Source organism: Lathyrus oleraceus, chromosome 2 (genome assembly GCF_024323335.1).
Source record: "Lathyrus oleraceus cultivar Zhongwan6 chromosome 2, CAAS_Psat_ZW6_1.0, whole genome shotgun sequence".
NCBI lineage: Eukaryota > Viridiplantae > Streptophyta > Magnoliopsida > Fabales > Fabaceae > Lathyrus > Lathyrus oleraceus.
In genome coordinates this window covers 431187808-431208256 of record NC_066580.1, presented here as the reverse complement: position 1 = coordinate 431208256, position 20449 = coordinate 431187808, and the positions used below count along the sequence as shown (strand labels likewise).

The 20449-nt window shown below is 33.9% G+C and overlaps 2 protein-coding genes across 2 annotated transcripts; both read left to right on the top strand.

Annotated features, from left to right (window-relative positions):
* Positions 1-6437: 6437 nt before the first annotated feature.
* On the top strand, positions 6438-6764 carry LOC127123553 (uncharacterized mitochondrial protein AtMg00820-like). The gene has a single exon (XM_051053763.1). The coding sequence runs from the start codon at positions 6438-6440 to the stop codon at positions 6762-6764; it is 327 nt and encodes a 108-aa protein (XP_050909720.1).
* A 2453-nt stretch (positions 6765-9217) lies between these two features.
* On the top strand, positions 9218-15587 carry LOC127119959 (mitochondrial phosphate carrier protein 1, mitochondrial). The gene is made up of 6 exons (XM_051050341.1): positions 9218-9569; positions 10359-10708; positions 10808-10851; positions 11054-11268; positions 11359-11483; positions 15200-15587. The coding sequence occupies exons 1-6, from the start codon at positions 9384-9386 to the stop codon at positions 15246-15248; spliced, it is 969 nt and encodes a 322-aa protein (XP_050906298.1). The 5' UTR covers positions 9218-9383; the 3' UTR covers positions 15249-15587.
* Positions 15588-20449: the final 4862 nt, after the last annotated feature.

Here is a 20449-nt window from a genome sequence, read left to right as displayed (position 1 = left end):
CATAATCACATGCTCATTTCTTTACAGAGACTTGGGAAAGAGATAGGGAGTTTTTTTTTTTTCTGAATTGAGTACTGACTTTCACTTTATTTTTTCATAATCCAATTCAAGCACGATATTGCCATCCACGTTTTGGCATATGTTTATTTTATTTAATTTTACGGTCTTTCTTGTTCAATTAGGCACGTCATTCGTTAAATGACAAAGCTTACTCACAATTTCTTCCTCATTTGTCCCTTTCCCTAAATTTCCACCCAGCTACAGGTGGATCAACATGTTTCTTATTATAATGAGAGTGTAAATCCTGTTAACACTTGGTAGGATAGCATGAGATCATGCATAATGCATAAAACCAAAAAATAGAAATACAAAAGAAAAGGAAGAATTTTATTTTTAAAAGGCTTAATCAGTACAGGATGGGCTCTTGGATTTTTATAGGTCCAAGAGTACAAATTAGTTACACAAAAAAACTCTAGCAAAATAACTTAATATTCTAAATAAATGACAAACTATAAAATTAGTTATAATTCCAATTTGAATGACAAATTGATTGTAATGGATGTTAATCCTTACTAGTTTGTGAACAAGAGGGTGAAGGGTCTAAGATGAAGAACTTTGGTGAAGAAATATGCAATATGGTTCTCAAAATTAATAGATGATATCAAATGTATGATTTTGATTTGGAATTTGTCATAAACGATATGACAAATTTATTTCAATATGTTTTGTTCTTTCGTGAAACATCGGATTAGAGGTAATGTGGATGAGACTCATATTCTCATATGATATTGTTACTGGTTGTTTGTATGGAATGAAGAGATCTTGAAGTAAGTATACCTGTCATTAAGCCTCACATGAAGTGTTGTCTGATGTCTTGTATTTGTCTTCTGAAGATGATCTAAATACCACTTTGTTTTTTTTCTAACTAATTAAATTATTGTCGAGAAAGAAAGGTAATCTATTGTTGAATTTCTAGTGGTTGGACAAACTCCTCGTCGTTATGAATATGTTAATCTTGTAAGTGTGATAATTGTGCTTGGTAGTAGATGCATTCTTTATGTGGCAAAAGATTTTTATGGATGTCAGCATGTGAGTTAGTTGGCGCTACCAAGTATGGGCTTAACATGCAAACATAAAATGTGATGTCAGGTCTGTAATGAGTTAGATATAAAAGTTTTCTTATTAAACTTTTGAACTTGGTAGAATCATGAAGAAGGGGTTCATTCTCTATGTCAAGTTTGCATCATGGATCCATGAGGGCAGAGTTAGGTTTTGCCGTAAGAAGACCTACATCTTGTTAGAGGTTGTACCGATATAATTCTATTGGGTCCTAAAAAGAAATACCCAAAGAAGGGATAGCATCGGAAGAAGGGCTAACACCCAAATCCCCCCCCCCCCCCCCTTAGAAAGGGCTAGCTCCTTATATCTTAAAAATGGTCTCCCATAGGAAGGTCTAGCATATGTAGCTCCAAAGAGGTCATCCACATGACTAGCACTTGAGCCCATACATGATTCTGAAGTTCTTGTTGATACCGATAAAGAATATGTAGCACCAATCCCTTTCCTGTCGAAAGTAGTTAAAACTAAGAAGAAAAAAGATGAGAAAGATAGGGATAAGGAAATATTGGACATATTCAGGAAGGTGGCAGTGAACATCCCACTTCTTGATGTATTAAGCCGGTTCTAAAATATGTCAAATATTTGAAGGACTTGTGCACACACAAAAATAAGATTAAAAGGGAAATGAAAAAGTTAACATGGGAAGAAACGTTTCAGCCTTCATTCAACTTATGTTTGTACCTGAAAGAGCCAATACGAAGCAAAATGTTTCAACTTTCATGCAGACCATTCCCCAAAAGTGAAAATATCTAGGAACTTTCTCTATTCCAACCTCACATTCTTGGGAATAAAATTTGAATTCATGAAATAAGTACCCCCTAAAGGTTGTGAGAGGCCTCGCTTATTGAATTTCTGGAGAATTGGAGATCTTTTCTCCATTCTAGAAACATGGTATATATAGAAAGCTCTTTGGGTCAGGGATAGAGAATCATAAAGTAGTTTTCCTCAATCCATCACCTCAAACATGGGACAAAGGAGATCGTTTCCCTCTTGAATCGTAGGGATAAAGTTTTCTCATTTATTGATTCCCCTAAACAGTTATCCTCACACATGTCATAAGCTACACATAATAAATAACGAAGATTATAGGTTTCATACCAATCTTATCGGTCGACATGCTTTGGGCGGCCCAACACGATGAGCAATTGGCGATCTTTGGCCCTTCGCGGGATGCTCGTCCAACAATGATATGATTGACTTGACTTATGTCCTTATACATTATCCCCTTTAAGATCCATTAAAATTTATTCCAATATAAATAATTAAACATATTTTATTTTGATATGGATTAAATCTGCTTCAAAATAATTTTGTAGTCTAAAATAATCGGAAAAACATTTTTTTTATAAGAGTGAAACAAAATTTCAAAATTTTGTGAGACCAATTCCAAACCCATATTTAAAACATATTGTTTTTGTTGTATGTATTTATTTGGGCAATAAATTCAACTTGAGTTACTTTTTGAAAGCTGTAGAAGTTAAAAAAATGGGGGCATTCTTTGACAATACATGTTTGTGTTTGGTACCATGTAGAATCAATTGGTCTTGATAGATTTGTATCTATTGGGGTTTAGACTTGTATTTAAGGTTCTAGAAGGTATGTTATTGTATTAGCCGACACGTATGGATATTAAATCCATAGATGCTAAGTTGAATATCTAAAAACAAGTGTTTAAATTTCTATCCAATGATCAAATGCTTGTCCTCTAGCATAAGACATGTTCTTATACTATATGTCATCGTATGACAAAACATGCAACATTCTAATTTATCACACTGCTTCAGACGACCTTCTAGACATATGCACATGTCAAATTGATGATTTACCTTATTAAATAAATTATTCATTTATAGTTTTCTTAAGGTTAGCAGTGGAAAATGTATTTGGTTAAAAATTTACAGAGACAAAATACACCTATTGTATAAGATTCAACTAGACTTACGAAGGCTTATTGCATTGCAAGACATGTATTACCTTATTAAACCTCCTTATGAATCTTGTTATTTAAAAATATTAATTATTTGTTATGATTTCATATACCTCGTATCAATTATTTTATACGATGAAGGACGTGGCTACGACTCTTAGTTCATGAGGTGGATTAACTCAGGCATTACCTGCATCATTAGGGGAAACTATGTTTATTGACATCCCCAAACTTTTGGAGTGAATTAATTAGTCTTTTGGGTAGTTAACATTTTTTTTTATAACAATGAAGGTTTCTTGGTGCTCAAACATTTTTCTTAAACTCAAGTGTTTATGTAAATTCTAATTCTGACCAATAAAGTTAAATGTTCTGGTTATGTTGTAACTCTTCTAAAGAGTGTTAAGTGTTGTTAGTTGTAATTCAGATTCAGTTTTATTTGATTTTAATTTGGTTTGGATTTGAATTTCATTTAATTTGAACTTGTGTATATAAGCTAAAACTTCGTTTCAGTTTTGTAATGTAACAGTTTTTGCATATGAGAATAAAAGTTAGTTACAAATTATATTTTCTCTCTTCCATTGTTTTCTTCTTCTTCACTTCTCGTGCTTCAACAATTGGTATATAGAGCTCTGATTCTAATAAGGAATGCAAAATATGAGTATATGTGAGACGTGTGTGATTGATTCTGCTCATTCAATTCATAGTGAATTACATATTTAATCGAAATAGAATCACATATCTTGATTCTGAGGGGAAACACAGGTGTTGGTGAGATTTGAGTGAATTTGCATAAGAACGAAGATGAACGGTGGAAACACTAGTTTGAACACAAAACTTCCAGTCTTTGATGAAAAGAATTAGAATGGATGGATGATTTATATGCATGTGTTGTTTGACGCTCAATATGTTCTTGATCTAGTCAATGACAGTTACACAGAAGTTGCAGAAGATGCAACTGAAGCACAAATAAACACAAATGGAGAAACAAGGAAGAAGGATCAGAAGGCGTTATTCTATATCCATCACTGTGTGGATACGAATGTGTTTGAGAAGACGAAGGCTAAGTGGGACACACTGGTACGATGTTATGATGGTGATGTATCAGTGAAGAAGTTGAAGCTTCAGTCTCTATGTAAGCACTATGAGAATCTCAACATGAAGAACAATGAGAAGGTACCAAAGTGATTCTGATCACAAATGAGATGAAATTTTATGGATAAACTCTCTCTGAATAAGTAATAATTGAAAAGGTACTGAGATTACTTAGTCTTTAGTTTGATTGCATTGTTGTAGTAATTGAGCACTCTAAGGACCTCAACACCATGAGAATTGAAGAGCTGCAGAGTAGTCTATAGACACAAGAGTTACGTCTAATTGAGAGAAGCTTTGAAATAGGGGTAAAGCAGGCTTTGAAAGCATCTTTTGGTAAGCAAAATCATAAGCAATCTTGGTCAGAGGCCAAGATAAGACATGGTGGTGTTTATCAGATGTCTCCAACTCTGATGAGAAGAAACATTAGAAGGAACATGAGAAGTTTGACAAGAAGAAGGTTCAATGCTACAGTTGTAAGAAGTTTGGTCACTTTGCTACTGACTGTTGGTCAAAAAAGGAAAGGAAATCAGAAGAAGCAAACATAGTCAGAGGAGAGTCTGATGATGAACCTGTTCTGTTGATGACTTCTGAATTTGAGGTGGATATTTGGTATACTAATGGTATATGGACATTGGATGCTCAAATCACCTAACTGGAAACAAACAATGACTGTTTAATTTTGACTCTAGAAAGAGGACAAAGATCATATGTGCTAATGATAAGTACCTTAATATTGAAGGAATGGGAATGTCAAAGTCAGAGTGAAGAATGGAAAAACTTTGATCAAGGATGTTTGATATATTCCTAGCATGAAGAGCAATCTGATGAATGTAGGTCAGCTAATTGAGAAAGGTTTCTCAATTATTATGAAGGACAATCTCTTGAAGTTGTATGATTCTGATTAGAAATTGATTATGCAATTTGAACAGGGAAGCAACAGAACATTCAAGGTGAATGTGGAAACAACTGAAACTAAATGCCTTAGTGCATAAGGTATTGAAGGTGATAGTGAGTTGTGGCACAAGAGTTTGGGGCATCTGAACTTTAGAAGCTTAGGTCATTTGAGTTCTAAGAAGTTGGTACATGGAATTTCTAATATTGTGAAGCCTGGGAAGTCATGTGAGATATGCATGAAAGACAAGTAACCTATATTTCTATTTGCATCAGAAGTGGCTCCAAGAGAAATACATGCCTTAAGAGTTGTGCATTATGATGTATGTGGACCATTTAAAGTACCTTCACTTAGAGGAAACAAGTACTTTGTGTCATTTAAGGACGAGTTTACAAGAATGACATGGGTAACACTCATCAAGTTTAAGCATGAGGTGTTTGCTAAGTTTCAGAAGTTCAAGCTAAAAGCCGAAAAACATAGTGTCAGAAGCTGAAAGTTCTCAGAACTGATGGTGGAGGTGAGTACAATTTATCAGAGTTCAAAAGGTTCTGTGAAGAGAATGAAGTTGAACATGAGGTGATTGTTCCATATACTCCACAACATAATGGTATTGTTGAAATAAGAAATAAGACTTTGCTTGATATGACAAGGAGCATGCTAAAGGAGAATAAGCTCCCTCGCAACTTGTGGGGAGAAAATGTTGCCACTACAGGATATGTTCTCAACAAGTGTCCAACCAATAAGCTGAAGGAAATTGTTCCTTTTGAGAAGTGAGTTGGAGATAAGAAAACTGTGAGTCATTTCAGAGAATTTGGTTCTATTTGTTACAAACATGTTCCAAGTGCTACTAGAAAGAAGCTGAATGATAGAAGCAAAGTAATGTTACTTATTGGGTACCACATTAGAGGTGCTTATAAGCCTTATTGTTCAGTCACTAACAAGGTGGAAGTCAACAGAGATGTCACTGTGATGGAAGCAAAAGCATGTGATTGGAACAAGTCTCAATACAACTCTGGTGCAATGTTAACACCCGAGTTAACCTCTAAATATATTTAAGACTCTAAAGGAGATTCTGCCTCTGAATATGAGTCAGAGTCTGAAGGTGACTCTAATCCTGAAGTAGAGTCTGAAGGTGATAATGACTATGAAGGTGAATCTAATTTTGATCCAGATTTTGATGATGATCCAGACACTAGTGGTAATCATGACTATAAAGGTTGTCATATCTTTAAAGGTGGTGTAGCCTCTAAAGGTAGTCCAATATTTGATATTGTTCCAACATCTGAAGAAGATTTTGAACAAGTTCATAGGCCACAAAGAATCAGACAAATATCACAAAGATTTGTAGAGTTTGACGTGTTGCAAGATACTGAGATAGACTTTGAAGGGGAAGCCATTTAGTGTGCCATGTTGGTAGACTCTGAACCAATTAGTATTGAAGAAGCTCTCAAGAAGAAAGTATGGTTGAAGATCATGAATGAAGAACTTGAAGCTATAGAAAAAAACAATACTTGGGAGTTGACTCAGCTTCCAAAAAACAAGAAAGCCATTAGTGTGAGATGGGTTTACAAGTTAAAACTGAAGTCAGACGGATCAATTGGAAAACACAAAGCAATGTTAGTAGCTAGAAAATTTCTACATAAATTTGGATTAGATTACATTGAGGTGTTTGCACCTGTAGCTAGGCATGAAACAATCAGATTAATGATTGTTATAGCTGTTAATAGAAATTGACCTCTGATGCATCTAGATGTGAAATATACATTTCTGTGTGGTCCTTTATTAGAGGAAGTTTATGTGTCACAACCTCTTGGATTTGTGAAAAAGAATTAAGAAGGGATGGTGTACAAGTTGCATAAAACATTGTATGGACTGAAACAAGCTCCTAGAGCTTGGAATCTGAAAATTGGCTCATTATTTAAGTTTCAAGGATTCAGAAAATGTGAGATGAAGTATGGTGTTTATGTTCAGTATACATTTGATAACAATATGATTATGGTATGTCTCTATGTTGATGACATATTCCTAACAGGGAGTTGTTCAGAGGAGATAGTCAAGTTCAAGAAGGTAATGGTGAATGAGTTTGAGATGTATGATATAAGAAATATGGTATATTTTCTAGGGATGGAGATTTTATACCCTAATAAGGGTATAATTTTGTATCAGCTGAAATATGAACTTAAGCTTCTGAACAAATTTGAGCTAATGAATTGCAAGTCTGCAATCACACATGCTGAAACAAATCACAAGATGGATTTTGATGTTAAGGGTGGTGATGTAGATGCTACAACTTTTAAAAAGCTGATGGGCTCTTTGAGATATCTCTGTAACACCAGACCTGACATCTGTTATGCAGTTGGAATGGTAAGTAGGTTTATAAACAAACCAAAGTGATCACATTACCAAGTTGTTGTCAAGATACTGAGGTATATTAAGGGGACTCTAAGGTATGAAGTTTTGTTCCCCTCTGATGCTATATCTGATTCAAAATGATATGTTATTCAGACTCTGATTGGTGTTGAGACAAAATTAACAAAAGAAGTACTTCTGGATATTTCTTCAAGTATCTAGGAGGTCCCATTTCTTGGTGCTTCAAGAAGCAACCAATGGTTGCATTGTCAACTTGTGAAGCTGAGTACATTGTAGGTACTTTGACTGCGTGTTAAGTTGTTTGGATTATGAACTTATTGCAGGATCTAAAGATCAAAGTGAGCAAGCCTATGAGGTTATTGATTGACATCAAATCAGCTATAAGCCTTGCCAAGAATCCAGTGTTGCATGGAAGAACCAAGCACATTGACACGAAGTTCTATTTTCTGCACAATCAGATTCAGAATGGAGTGCTTGAAGTTATTCATTGTAGCACTCAGAAGCAACTTGTAGATGTTCTAACCAAATCAATCAAGAATGAACACTTTATCCATTTAAGGGATGTAATTGATGTTGTTGATTTTAATTAGTTGAATATAAATTAAAGAATGATGTTAGTTGTAATTCATATTCATTTTCTTTTGCTTTTAATTTGATTTGCATTTGAATTTCATATAACTTGGGCTTGTGTATATAAGTTAAAGTCTAGTTTCAATTTGTAGCAAGTTTTTCATTGTAACCGATTTTGCATCTGAGAATAAAAAGTTAGTTACACATTCTGTTTTCTCTCTTCCATCATTTTTTTCTTCTTCACTTCTTGTGCTCCAACAAATACAATTTTTTGAATTTTATTAGAATTAATTAAAACATAATTAAATGAAAGACATGAAGATATTTACAAGTTGTATTTATAAACTAAATAAGAATGCATAATCATATTTGCCAAGAATGTGGCCTACAAAATCTTTTACTATTGTCTTAGACTAGTTTCTAATACGTACACTATCTTTGTGAGACTATTTGAACCTAAGAAATAATTGATTCACTAATATTTAGTTGTTCCTAATTTGATTGCTCATTCATTCAGCTATTTGAGAATCAAATGAATCTTAATTCGGGTACATGATGTTTTGACCTAACAACTTAAATTATTTTTAGGTGTATCCAACAAACTAAGATAACAATAGTTATGAAGACACTTTATGTGCTGAGACACAAGTTCAAACCCTCGATATATCGATTTTGAATGACGTCAAACAACTTATCATTCACTTAACTCGTAAAAATTTATTAGTACAAATTGACTATCCTCTGATACAATTATATATATTAATCTCTCGAGTCAGAAAAGACCCCAACAAACTTCAAATCTTTTATTTAAAATATTTAGCATTGCTGCGTTCTAAGACTAATTTTTATATCAAAATCTCAAATTAATTGGAAGAAATTTTAAGATATCATCCTAGTGCTGTTGAGTAATTAACTTGTTAGATTTGTTTGAGTGCAAGTGATATAATTCATAAATTAATTTACTAATAAATGATACTTCCTCTATGAAGTATAAGTAAAAAATAATTATATAAAAAGTTGATTATATAATGTTAATTTTTAACTAAATAGATACTTTTTACATACCATATTTCTCTATATTTCACTGTGAAAAAGTATAATTTAGTGACTAAATTCTTAGTAATTGCTCCATTATTATTTTTATTTTTATTTTCATAGGGCAATAAATTCAACTCGACTAGCTTTTCGAAAGGCCGAAGAAGTTCCAACAAAATGGGTGCATTTTTTGACTATTGAGGTATGTAGAATCAGATTCAATTTACATAAAGTTGTGTTTTGTTCTATTGTGTCACTCTATCAACCTCTAATTTTGTTCCTTTTCCTCAATCTAAACACGTGAGAATTCAGCAAACGAATATATGGAGCTTCTTGGAACGTAACTTCTTTACACTCAAGACAATTAACAACAAGATCATGGCGGCCATTGAAGGAAGAATCCCCACGGGCATTGAAGGAAGAATCCCCGCGGCGATTGAAGGAAGAATCCCCGAGGATTTAAAGCCAAGGTATTATGCCCTTTGCACCATTGGAGGAATGCTCAGTGCTGGTACCACTCACCTTGCCACCACTCCTCTTGATGTTGTGAAAGTTAACATGCAGGTTGCATTTCAATTTGACTCCTCTTTTTCATTTATTATAAACCTGTTTTTTTTTTTTTTACTTTGATTGATTAGGTTATAATAATGGGGAAGTGGGAAAATTTAATTTTTTAGCTACCCTTTTATGTATGAGTATTGTTTTGCACCCTAAAGTTTTGTAATAATTTGTGTGGAAAAACTGTTTTTTGGTATGTTCTAAGAATGTTGTTTCACACTAATGGACAAAAAATGTGGAAAAATTGAATTTTTTTGGCTACCCTTTTATGTATGAGAATGATTTTGTACTCTAATGATTAGTTATAATATGTGTGGAAAAACAGTTTTTTGGGCTATACCCTTTATGTTCTGAGGATGTTGTTTCACACTAATGAACAAAAAATGTGGAAAAATTGAATATTTTTGGCTACCCTTTTATGCATGAGAATGATTTTGCACCCTAATATTTAGTTGCGATATATGTGGGATGGAAAAACAGTTTTTTTTCTTTCTGGGCTACCCTTTCTGTGTGAGAATGATTTTCACATTAATGAACAAATAATGTGGAAAATTTAGGGTTATGGAGTTTGAATCATGACTAGACCCTTCATTTGCCAAACTTAACTTACATCTGGGGCCGAATTCCGGATTATTGGTCCTTTCCCCTAGAAATTGGAGGGTTTTAAAACCAAACAAAATTTGGAAAATTTGAATGTTTTTGACCATGAGAATCATTTTTCACCCTAATGTTTAGAATTGATCATGATGCTGGTTTGATTATATTTAATGGTGGAAGTGATGTTGTTACATGTAGGTGCACCCAATTAAGTATCATAGTATTTCGTCGTGCTTTACTACCTTATTGAGGGAACAAGGGCCTTCTGTCCTCTGGAAAGGTTGGACAGGGAAGTTCTTTGGATACGGTGCGCAAGGAGGGTGTAGATTCGGTCTCTATGAATATTTCAAGGGGGTTTACTCGAATGTATTAGTAGACCAGCACAGGAGTCTTGTGTTCTTTCTTAGTAGTGCATCTGCTGAAGTATTTGCCAATTTAGCCTTGTGTCCGTTTGAAGCTGTTAAAGTCAGGGTTCAAGCACATCCTAGTTTTGCTAAGGGCATGTTAGACGGATTTCCGAAGGTATATGCATCAGAAGGCGCACGAGGGTAAGAAGTATTTCAATATGTTAGTTTCCTACTTGACGTGTATCTGTCTTTAGGAAATGATAATGATTATTTATCTTCTATTTTATGTACTACTTGCAGATTCTACCGTGGACTTGTTCCACTTTTGGGTCGAAACATTCCATGTAATTTCATAATCTCTCGAAACTTTATTTAATCTTGCACTAGTTAGGGCTGCAGCGTACAGCTTAATATGAATGCTATATTTATATCTTTGGATTAGCATGGTGATTGCAAGAGTAGTTTCAGTGATAGGCTATAAGTCTATATCTCTTACAGCTGTTCATCATTGAACTGAATATTAAATCCTGCTTTTTTTGCGAACAGTTTCCATGGTTATGTTCTCAACGTTCGAGCATTCTGTTGATTTTTTGTATCGTAATGTTGTCAAAAGAAAAAAGGAGGAATGTTCAAAAGCTCAACAACTCGGCGTGACATGTTTAGCTGGATATACCGCAGGATCTGTTGGTAGCTTTGTTTCTAATCCTGCTGACAATATTGTAGCTTCTCTTTATAATAGAAAAGCTGATAGTCTTATGCTGGTATTGTCTTCTTTGCATCTGGTTTATGAATTATGATACTTCGTTCAGAGATTGAAGCCGTTGTACTGTGTTTCGCTTGTTTTATGGCAGGCTATCAGAAAAATTGGACTAGCCAATTTATTTACCAGGAGCCTTCCTATTAGAATGTTGCTGGTTGGTCCTTCCATAACTATGCAATGGTTTTTCTACGACACATTCAAAGTTTTAGGTGGACTGTAAGTGCATTACTTCTTAAACTTTTTAAGAGATATTTATTCTTTTGTAGTTTGCTCTGTAGTATTCTTCTGTTTTATTTAAGTACTAGTACTATTTATTTTTCTCTGGATTACAAAGGAAAAGAGGAAATTAAACAAAGATATAGGCAATTAATGATTTTATTGAAATTTAGTCTGAAATAACGGCAGTAAACTTCTGCTCATAGAGTCTGTAATCTCTGGATATCAGATGTTGATTATTTTGTATGAAAGTGAACCTTAATGTTAGAGGCAATATAGTCAATATCGAAATTTTACTTAGGATTGGAAAGGGGAGTGGAAATCGTAAACATTGGGATGATAACTTGGATCATAAGATCCTACAAATTGACAAATAATGCCAGTGTAACTCAAAGTGTTACCCTCATTATTAACTATTGATTGCATTTAGATCTAGCTGTGTTGCATTTAATTTTTATTGACTCCGAGAAGGTGTATGATAGAGTGCCGCCTAGAGAAATTTTGTGGTAAGTTCTAGAGAAGAAAGGGGTTAGGATTGCATATATTCGAGCTATTCAAGATATGAATTAAGGGGTATCGACTAGTGTGCAGACATAGGGTGGAGAGACAGACGATTTTCCCATTACAATAGGTTTGTATCAAGGTTCAACCCTAAGTCCCTATCTTTTTACTTTAATTTTGGATGTACTCATGGAACACATCCAAGAGCTAGCACCGAGATGCATGTCTTTTGCAGATGCTATAGTCCTATTTAGAGAGTCAACAGAGGATTTAAATAAGAGGTTGGAGACTTGGAGGCTAACTTTAGCAATGCATGACTTTCGCTTAAGAAAAAGTAAGACGGAATATATGGAATGTAAGTTCAACAAAAGGAGAAGCGTTTCTAACCTAGAGGTGAAAATTGGAGAGCGTGTCATCCCACAAGTCACACGGTTTAAATATCTTGGGTCCATTATACAAAACAATGGAGAAATAGAAGGAGATGTAAATCATCGAATTCAAGTTGGGTGGCTAAAATGGAGGAGGACTTCAGGGATTTTATGTGAAACAAAGGTACCGCTTGTGAAGAATTTTTTTTATCGAACTGAGGTAAGATTTGCGATGTTGTACGGGACAAAATGTTGGACGGTTAAGAATCAACACGAGAGTAAAGTAAGTGTAGCAGAGATGAAGATGTTGCGTTAGATGTGTGGTAAGATTAGACAAGATAAGATTAGAAATATTAATATTAGAGAGAGAGATGGGATAACACCTATAGTAGAAAAGATGGTGAAAAATAGATTTAGGTGGTTTGGGCATGTAGAGAGAAGACTTGTAGATTCTGTGGTAAGGAGAGTGGATCAGATGGAGAGAAGTCAAACAACTAGAGATAGAGGAAGACTTAGAAAAACTTAGTAGAAATTATTAAAAAAAATCTCGAGATTAACGATTTGGATAAAAGCATGGTCCTAGATGTAACATTATAACAAAAGTTGATATATGTAACCGATCCTACTTAGTGGGATAAGGCTTGAGGGTTGTTGTTGTACTGTTTAGTGTGGCCATAGTCCAAGAAGAAACCTGCCTCCTCCGCTGCATTGTCTTTCTCCCCCTTGATTCAAGAAATCCCAGAAAAATTGTCCCTCGAATTCTGGTTGACGTGTGCTCTCACCCATTCCTGTTGAAAACCATAGGCCCAAATACATTTCCATGGCTTCAACTCATCTATTCCTTTAAAGTCTGTTTCCGAGTTGGTTTTTAAAAGGTAATATATAACTTACGTCGTAGCTCATAGCTTAACAACTCCAAATAGGAAAATACACAAAACGCTGTTTTTAACAAATAGGGGGAGATGTGCAGGGGGGAGGAGACCTAGAATTGACAGAGAGGAAGCTACATGGAGAGATGCTTGTGTCTGGGCTTTCGTATTCATCCGGGAAAAAAGGTTTTCTAGTAACCATGTTGCAGAATTCAACCCACCAAAATGATTGCTGATCGAGCACTACGCTTATATTGTCTTGAAAGTTGTCTGATGTTACCAATCCTACGTATAAGCACTGTGATCCTACCAAATTGGGTGTCATGACAAGTAAGATATGACCAAAATATTATAGTATCTTGATATTGTAATGGAGGATATTTTGTGTACGTTTGGATGCCCGTCAATTTGATCAAAATTGCGGTGAAGAACCACATCGAATCAAAAGCTCCAAATAGTTGCTTCATTATTTTCATGTTTGATTGCATTGGGCCACAGACATGGTTTTCCACCCGTTTCTTTATTCATTTAGGATTTGAGTCTTGTACTATAAGTAAGGGTTAGGGTTTAGTCTTTTCTTATCAAGTCTTATTCATGAATCATATTAAACCATATTCAGATTTCAAAGTTCTTATTCTTTGCTATCCCTCTTTATCTAAAACCCTATAACTTCAATATGGTATCATAATGGTATCGCCCTCCACGATTTGTAAAATTACCGTTCCTCTAAGTTCCCCAAAGTCGGAAACTACTAAAATTTGTACACCATTTTTTTTTGTCTTGGTTGTGCTTTGTGATGTGATCCATTGCTGGACAAATTTTAGTTTTTACGGATCGTCATCAAAGTGACTTTTGTTTAATCATGAGAATGATAGTTAGATGAAGAAATAAGCAATAAAGGTTGTGCCTTTATGGAAGTTAATGGTGCAAGTGACTTCCTTTGTGTAAAAAAGAACGAAGTTAAACTTTATTCACTTGTAAAGTTGACAGACATAATAGTACTTCAGCACAATATGAATTTGAATCAATAAAGATTCAAGAATGCATATTAGTAGGGGATTCTTAGGATTGAATCTTTACCCTTAAATGTGCACAATTTCTACTTGAAGAAGATGAAACAAAGATCAAAACTTTGTCCATTTTTATCAATAACACAAATATATTAATAGAAAGAACAACAAAAGTAGCAAAATAGTAAGAAATGAATGACAAAAGTTAAACAATGGATAAAGATAGAAATAATAGAAGACATCACACTCTTGGAGAGATAAGTCTAGTGAGGACTCGCCACAAGAGTAAAGATATTGTTAATGGTAGCTTGATTCTTCTGTTCAATATTAGCTTGAAGTGAGATTAATTTTTTATCCAAAGCCTCCTCAGCCTTAGATGGGTGCCATAAGCCCTTTGGTGCTACTCCATTCTTTGCTCCATTTGGGTCTATTCTATTGGGCCTCCTAGGTCTCCATCAGTTTGGTCTCGACTCTTGCTAATTTTCATTTTAGATTAGTTTCATATTTCTTAGTCATTATCATGATATGTTCCCTTATTTAATTAGGATTTGAGGTCATCTATTCGTATTGTTAAGAATCCCGCATTGGATGCAGTGTGCCTTGAAAAACATTTGTAAGTGGGACACATCATTTACCTTCCCGACCGTTTTTGTAGGGTTAAGTTAGTTTCAGCCTAAATTCTAAGAGGGTATTTGTGTCTCTTAGATCCGTTGGACTATTTATCATCGGTTCACACTCGATATGTACATTTCTAGACAAGACTGGTGTGTGTTAAGAGTCTCATATTAAACGTGATATGGCCGGAAAAAGCTTATAAGTGGGAGACATCCTCCATCTTACAAACTGATTTCATGAGGATGAGTTAGTCTCGATCTATATTTTAAGAAATCTAAATAAGGGTTAATGTTTAGTCTTAGAGATATATAATTTATTTTCTGATTTTATTTATTTATTTTGAAACCTTGCAGGCCAACTAGTGGTGAAGTTGCAGCTGGCTTAGGAGATGGAACAGGCTAGTTTCATAGAAACAGAGCTCTGCCGTCACATTTTTTTGCTGACTCTGCATGATTGCAAGTCATTTTATTGTATACACAAGAATAGTTTGCACAAGTTTTGTTTTCTTATAGCTCTTCATTTAGGTTTAGAATATGGTATGAGGTTGTACAAGTCTCTTCGAGCTTATCTCGAGTTCAAATCTGATTTTTTGAACTCATCTAGTCCTGTCTGACCGTAAAGATTAATCTTCACAGTTGTGAATCAGACCCTTTATGTTTGAACTTATACACTTCAATAGCATACTATGAATTTTACATAAAGAACAAAAAATAAAAGATTTATTAGCAATGCTTGTTCTAACTTTTGGTTTCAAGTCTTTTCATAATATATTGATATTCACGAAGTAGTTGAACTCAAATGGGTAATGAGTCTTAGAAGCAGAATTCGAATTCTGGCAGAAACAATTATTGACCAGACTTTACATAATACATACCATTCGGTCGAATTCTAGATTACCATGGTCCCCTTCTGATATGAGGACAAGTTACATTTGTTTGTCAATGTCAACATTAAGCAAATGAAACATAGAAAACACCATTATTGAAAGTATCGATAACAGCAAGCTCATAACTCACAAGCTGATAAATGAGAGAGTAGATTTGAAGAGGGGGGACACACTGTGTTGTCACCATTCACCAGATGTCCTTAAAAGCTCATCGTGATATGGTTTGTTAATTAAGGTGCAGGTTACACTATTGGCTATGTGACATGTATTGTGTGTCTTAATCAATTGCGAGTTTTTTGGAACATTATGAGTTGGTCCCTCTTATCTACTGTCCTTGTTTTAAACTTATAATACATGATCATGTTCTGCCAAATTGTAGCCATAAGGTAGGGCCATGGACCCAACTATCTCACTCTCAACCCTCGTGACAATGACACATACCGGAATGGTGAGGGATGAGTAGCATAGATAAATAGGACTGTCAAATCCTTGGTCTAAAATTTTTAAGGTTCAAAGATTGACTTAACTTTTCAAAATTAGCTTGCAATAGATGACAACTATTGATGTTCAATAACTGATCTAAAAGAGGCTAAATCAATTTTGCAAAAATTATAAAAATTAAAATGATTATTTAGGGTATTTCTTTGAGGATTGTGAAACTTTTCAAGCACTCAACATAACATAACAGTTGTTCATCTGTATATGCTCTCCTGGCAACCAACTAGGCTGACACGAGAATCTTAACTAAAACAAACGCAAAACCAAATTTTCAACTCACTCTAATCTTATCCTCAAGCCTTTAGACCATAAAAAGTATCTCCTTTTCAAGATCTTCCACATTAGCTTCAACCTTTCCAACAACTATCCTTAATATAAAAACTCTACTTGTACAACTTTTTTCGATTAGAAATAAATGACTTGCTTGAAGATTGGATTGTCACGTAATCAACCATTCATTAAACTCTTTCAAATGAGCATCTTTTAATTCTTCAAAATTAATATTTTGTTTAATTAATGATGAATTTAACAATAAAATAGTATATTTTGAAGAGTTAAAAAATAAAATGCGAAAGACTAAAAAATTACAATATCTTGGAAAAACGTAGGGATTACGTTGAATAAAGAGAGTTGCATTAGAAAAATATAGTGACAAAGTATAGTAAACGCTAAAGAGGCATGTGTCAGGTGTTTTTGTTTTGCTGGCTTCCTTTTTCACTCCACTTATTAATTTAAAATTGGCTAATCAAAACATCATTATGGTTAATTAATGACGGGTTAGCTTTCATGTGCAATTACCATGGGAAGCACCCTAAAGTTATGGACTAGTCGCCAATGGCATGTTGAGCAGTGGCGGAACCAGATAAAAAAATTGGGATGACCGCTAACGTAAAATAAAGATTATAAATAAAATGTAAATAGTATTTTAAATAAAACATTAAAGTTAAAATAAATACAAAGTTAATTACTAAAAATTTAAATTACATGACTTAAAACTACCTTAAAGTAATGCTTTACGCGTTCCAAGTGACTTGAAATCGTCAATAATTGACTCCGAACTAATGCTTGCACTAATCTCCCTTTCAATATGTACTGTCATACTATCTCCAAGAAACCCATCATCCATCTTGTTTCTCAACTTAGTCTTAATAATTTTCATTGCTGAAAAAGACCTCTCAGTTGTGGCCGTAGAAACAGGAAGAGTCATGATAAGACGAAGTAGTCTATCAATCAAGAAGTAAGTTTCATCCTGTCCAGATGCAACCAAACATGAACATAGTTCTTGAATAGTTGATAAATTATTCATGTTTGATGCTTGACGAGCAACAAATAGAAAATATTGGAGTTGAAATTGCAAATTATTCTTCTCTTGATCACTAAAACCCATAGGATAATATTTTTCAACTAAAGAACAAATAGTATCAATGCTAAAAGCTTTATATCCATCCTTAGGAGATAAAGAACAAGAAAGAGTTAACAAATCCATTGCCTGCTCACTGAATCTGCTATTAAACTCTTGTAACTGTTTGTCAATGGTAGTGAAAAAGATTTCAACTTTAAAGTAATGTTGAATTGTGACTTGATTCTCTTCAAGACGGGAGCGTCCAAATCTTGTTGTTGAATGAACATCATTAAGATCAGGAATCTCAATACCATGCTTTTCACAAAAAGATACCACTTTAGTAAACAATATATCCCAATCATTTTCTCTCAAACCTTGAATAAGATGTTTTGTTGAACGAACCAAGTTCATAGTATTAACTACATCTTGATTTTTTTTTGTAAGGCTTGACAAAGCATATCTGTTATTCCTATGATTTCTTTCATCAAGTGCAAAATAAATATAAAATCAAATGCCTTCAAGTAATTGTAACAACTATCTGCATCCCCACGTGTAGCATAACTCCCTCTATCTTTTGCAAATTTTTTTAAAACTAAACAAGTTGCTTCATACATGTTTATCAAGCTAGAAATTGAATCGTAATGTGATCCCCAACGAGTATCTCCAGCTCGTTTCAATGTACCAACTTGATTTGCACCTTTACCAGTTACAATCTCATCAATCTCTAACAAATAAGCAATTTCTTCTAATTGGGCAGCTTGTAACTCATCATGACGCTTTGTAGAAGAACAAACAACATTCACAACAAAGATCAGTTTCTCAAAAAATTTATGAACAGATTTGACTTCTCTTGATGATGTAACTAATGCAAGTTGTAATCGATGAGCAAAACAATGAACATAGTATGCATAAGATCAATCCTTCATAAAGAGGGCTTGTAAACCATTCCACTCTCCTCTCATATTGCTAGCACCATCATACCCTTGGCCACGAATGTTAGAAACATCAAGGTTATGTCGAGAAAGTATATCACATATTGCTTCCTTAAGAGTTAAAGATATGGTGTCTTTAACATGTGCCACATCAAAAAATCTCTCTTGTATTAAATCAACTTTATCAACAAATCTTAATACAAGAGCCATTTGTTCCTTTTTTGACTCATCACGAGCTTCATCAACAACGATACAAAATTTGGAATCACCAATTTCCTCACGAATACTCTTTTTCACCATACTAGAAAGAATTCGCAAGAGCTCTTTTTAAATTTGATGTGAAGTATACTTGCAAATTTGTGGAGCATTTTCCAACACAACTTTTGCAACTTCATCATTGTAGGATGCTAAAAGTTTCAATAACTCAAGAAAGTTACCTTGATTTCTTGATTTGCTACTTTCGTCGTGACCCCTAAAAGCACAAGCTTGTAGTGTTAACCAACGAACAGTGTCAATTGAAGTCTTGAGTCGTAACCGATTATTCATTCTTTGGCTTGAACTTTGCACTTGAATAACATTTCTAATATGACCATCTTGATTCAACAAGTCTTGACAAACTTTCATTGCATTGTTGTGTGGTGAGCAAGGATCCTTCCCTATGTGTTTAAGAAAGGAACAATGTTTTCCATTCCTAACTTTCTTCCAGTTTCTAAAATCCATAGAAATAAAGACAAGTGATCCGGGACGTCCACTTAGTTTTTTGCTAAAAAGGTAACATGGTAAGCAATATGCGGCATCTTCAGATGGTGAATATTCTAACCATGATGGAAATATGTTAAACCAAGTATGTTGAAACCTTCTCGGATGATCCTCGTTACCGGACAAAGGATAGTTTTCTAAATGAATTTGATATGAACCCCATTTTAGATAAGCTCTTCGTATTGCATCCACTTGATTTGGTGGATATTGCCAAATCGGAAGACGCTTTCCAGGATCGCGTTCCAAAGAATTTTCAAAATCATGATGCTCTTCAATTGTTGGATTCTCAAGAACTGTTTCAGATTCGGATGTCGGAATTATAATTTCTTCATCTCTATCTTCTCTTTCAATTTCACATACTTTCCTTTTGAAAAAAGAATCAATTTTCCTATTATTCATCTTTACTTTTCCTATAATATCATATCAGATCCAAAAATCAATTTAGAGAACATAAAAATTAAAAGAGAAAAAAATTAATAAACTTAATTAATCAACTTTAATCCGTTTTCAAATACCGGTAACTTCACTATTAGAAATTAACAGCAACAATGATTAAATAAACCTTATTACAGTGTATAACTATATTTGTAAATTACAGTGTTATGAATTGGCTTAATAAACCTCATATAGATTATTTTAACACATCAAGAAAGAAGAATCCTAAAAATCTCAAAAACACAAATCAAACAATCACTTTAATGTGTTACTTTTTATAAAAGAAGAATGAATAAAGTTTTTTACCTGTTAGATGCCGATCACTTTAATCTGTTCCGATTTCGGTGCCGGTAGCAAGCCCATATGAGAAAGAAAGGAAAGGTAGGAGCTTTTTACCTTATCTGTATTTTAACCTAACTTTGAATGAAAAAGAAAAAATAAAAATTAATTTTAATTTAAAATAAGGATGTTTTAGTAATTTAATATATATGAATTAAAAAAAATAAAAAGTTGAGGGGTGGCCGTGGCCTTCCCACGTCCCCCCTCAGTTCCACCACTGATGTTGAGTATGAACAACCAATTTCATTTGGTTATGGATAAACTTTACCCTAATGTTAGAATGAATAGAAATCATCTTCTTAATATTACTAATACTAATGATGGATCCAAAGTCAATAATTTGGAATGACATCAATTATAATTTACTACTATAATCTTAGGATGAAAAAACATTTATACTAGTTAACAGTTC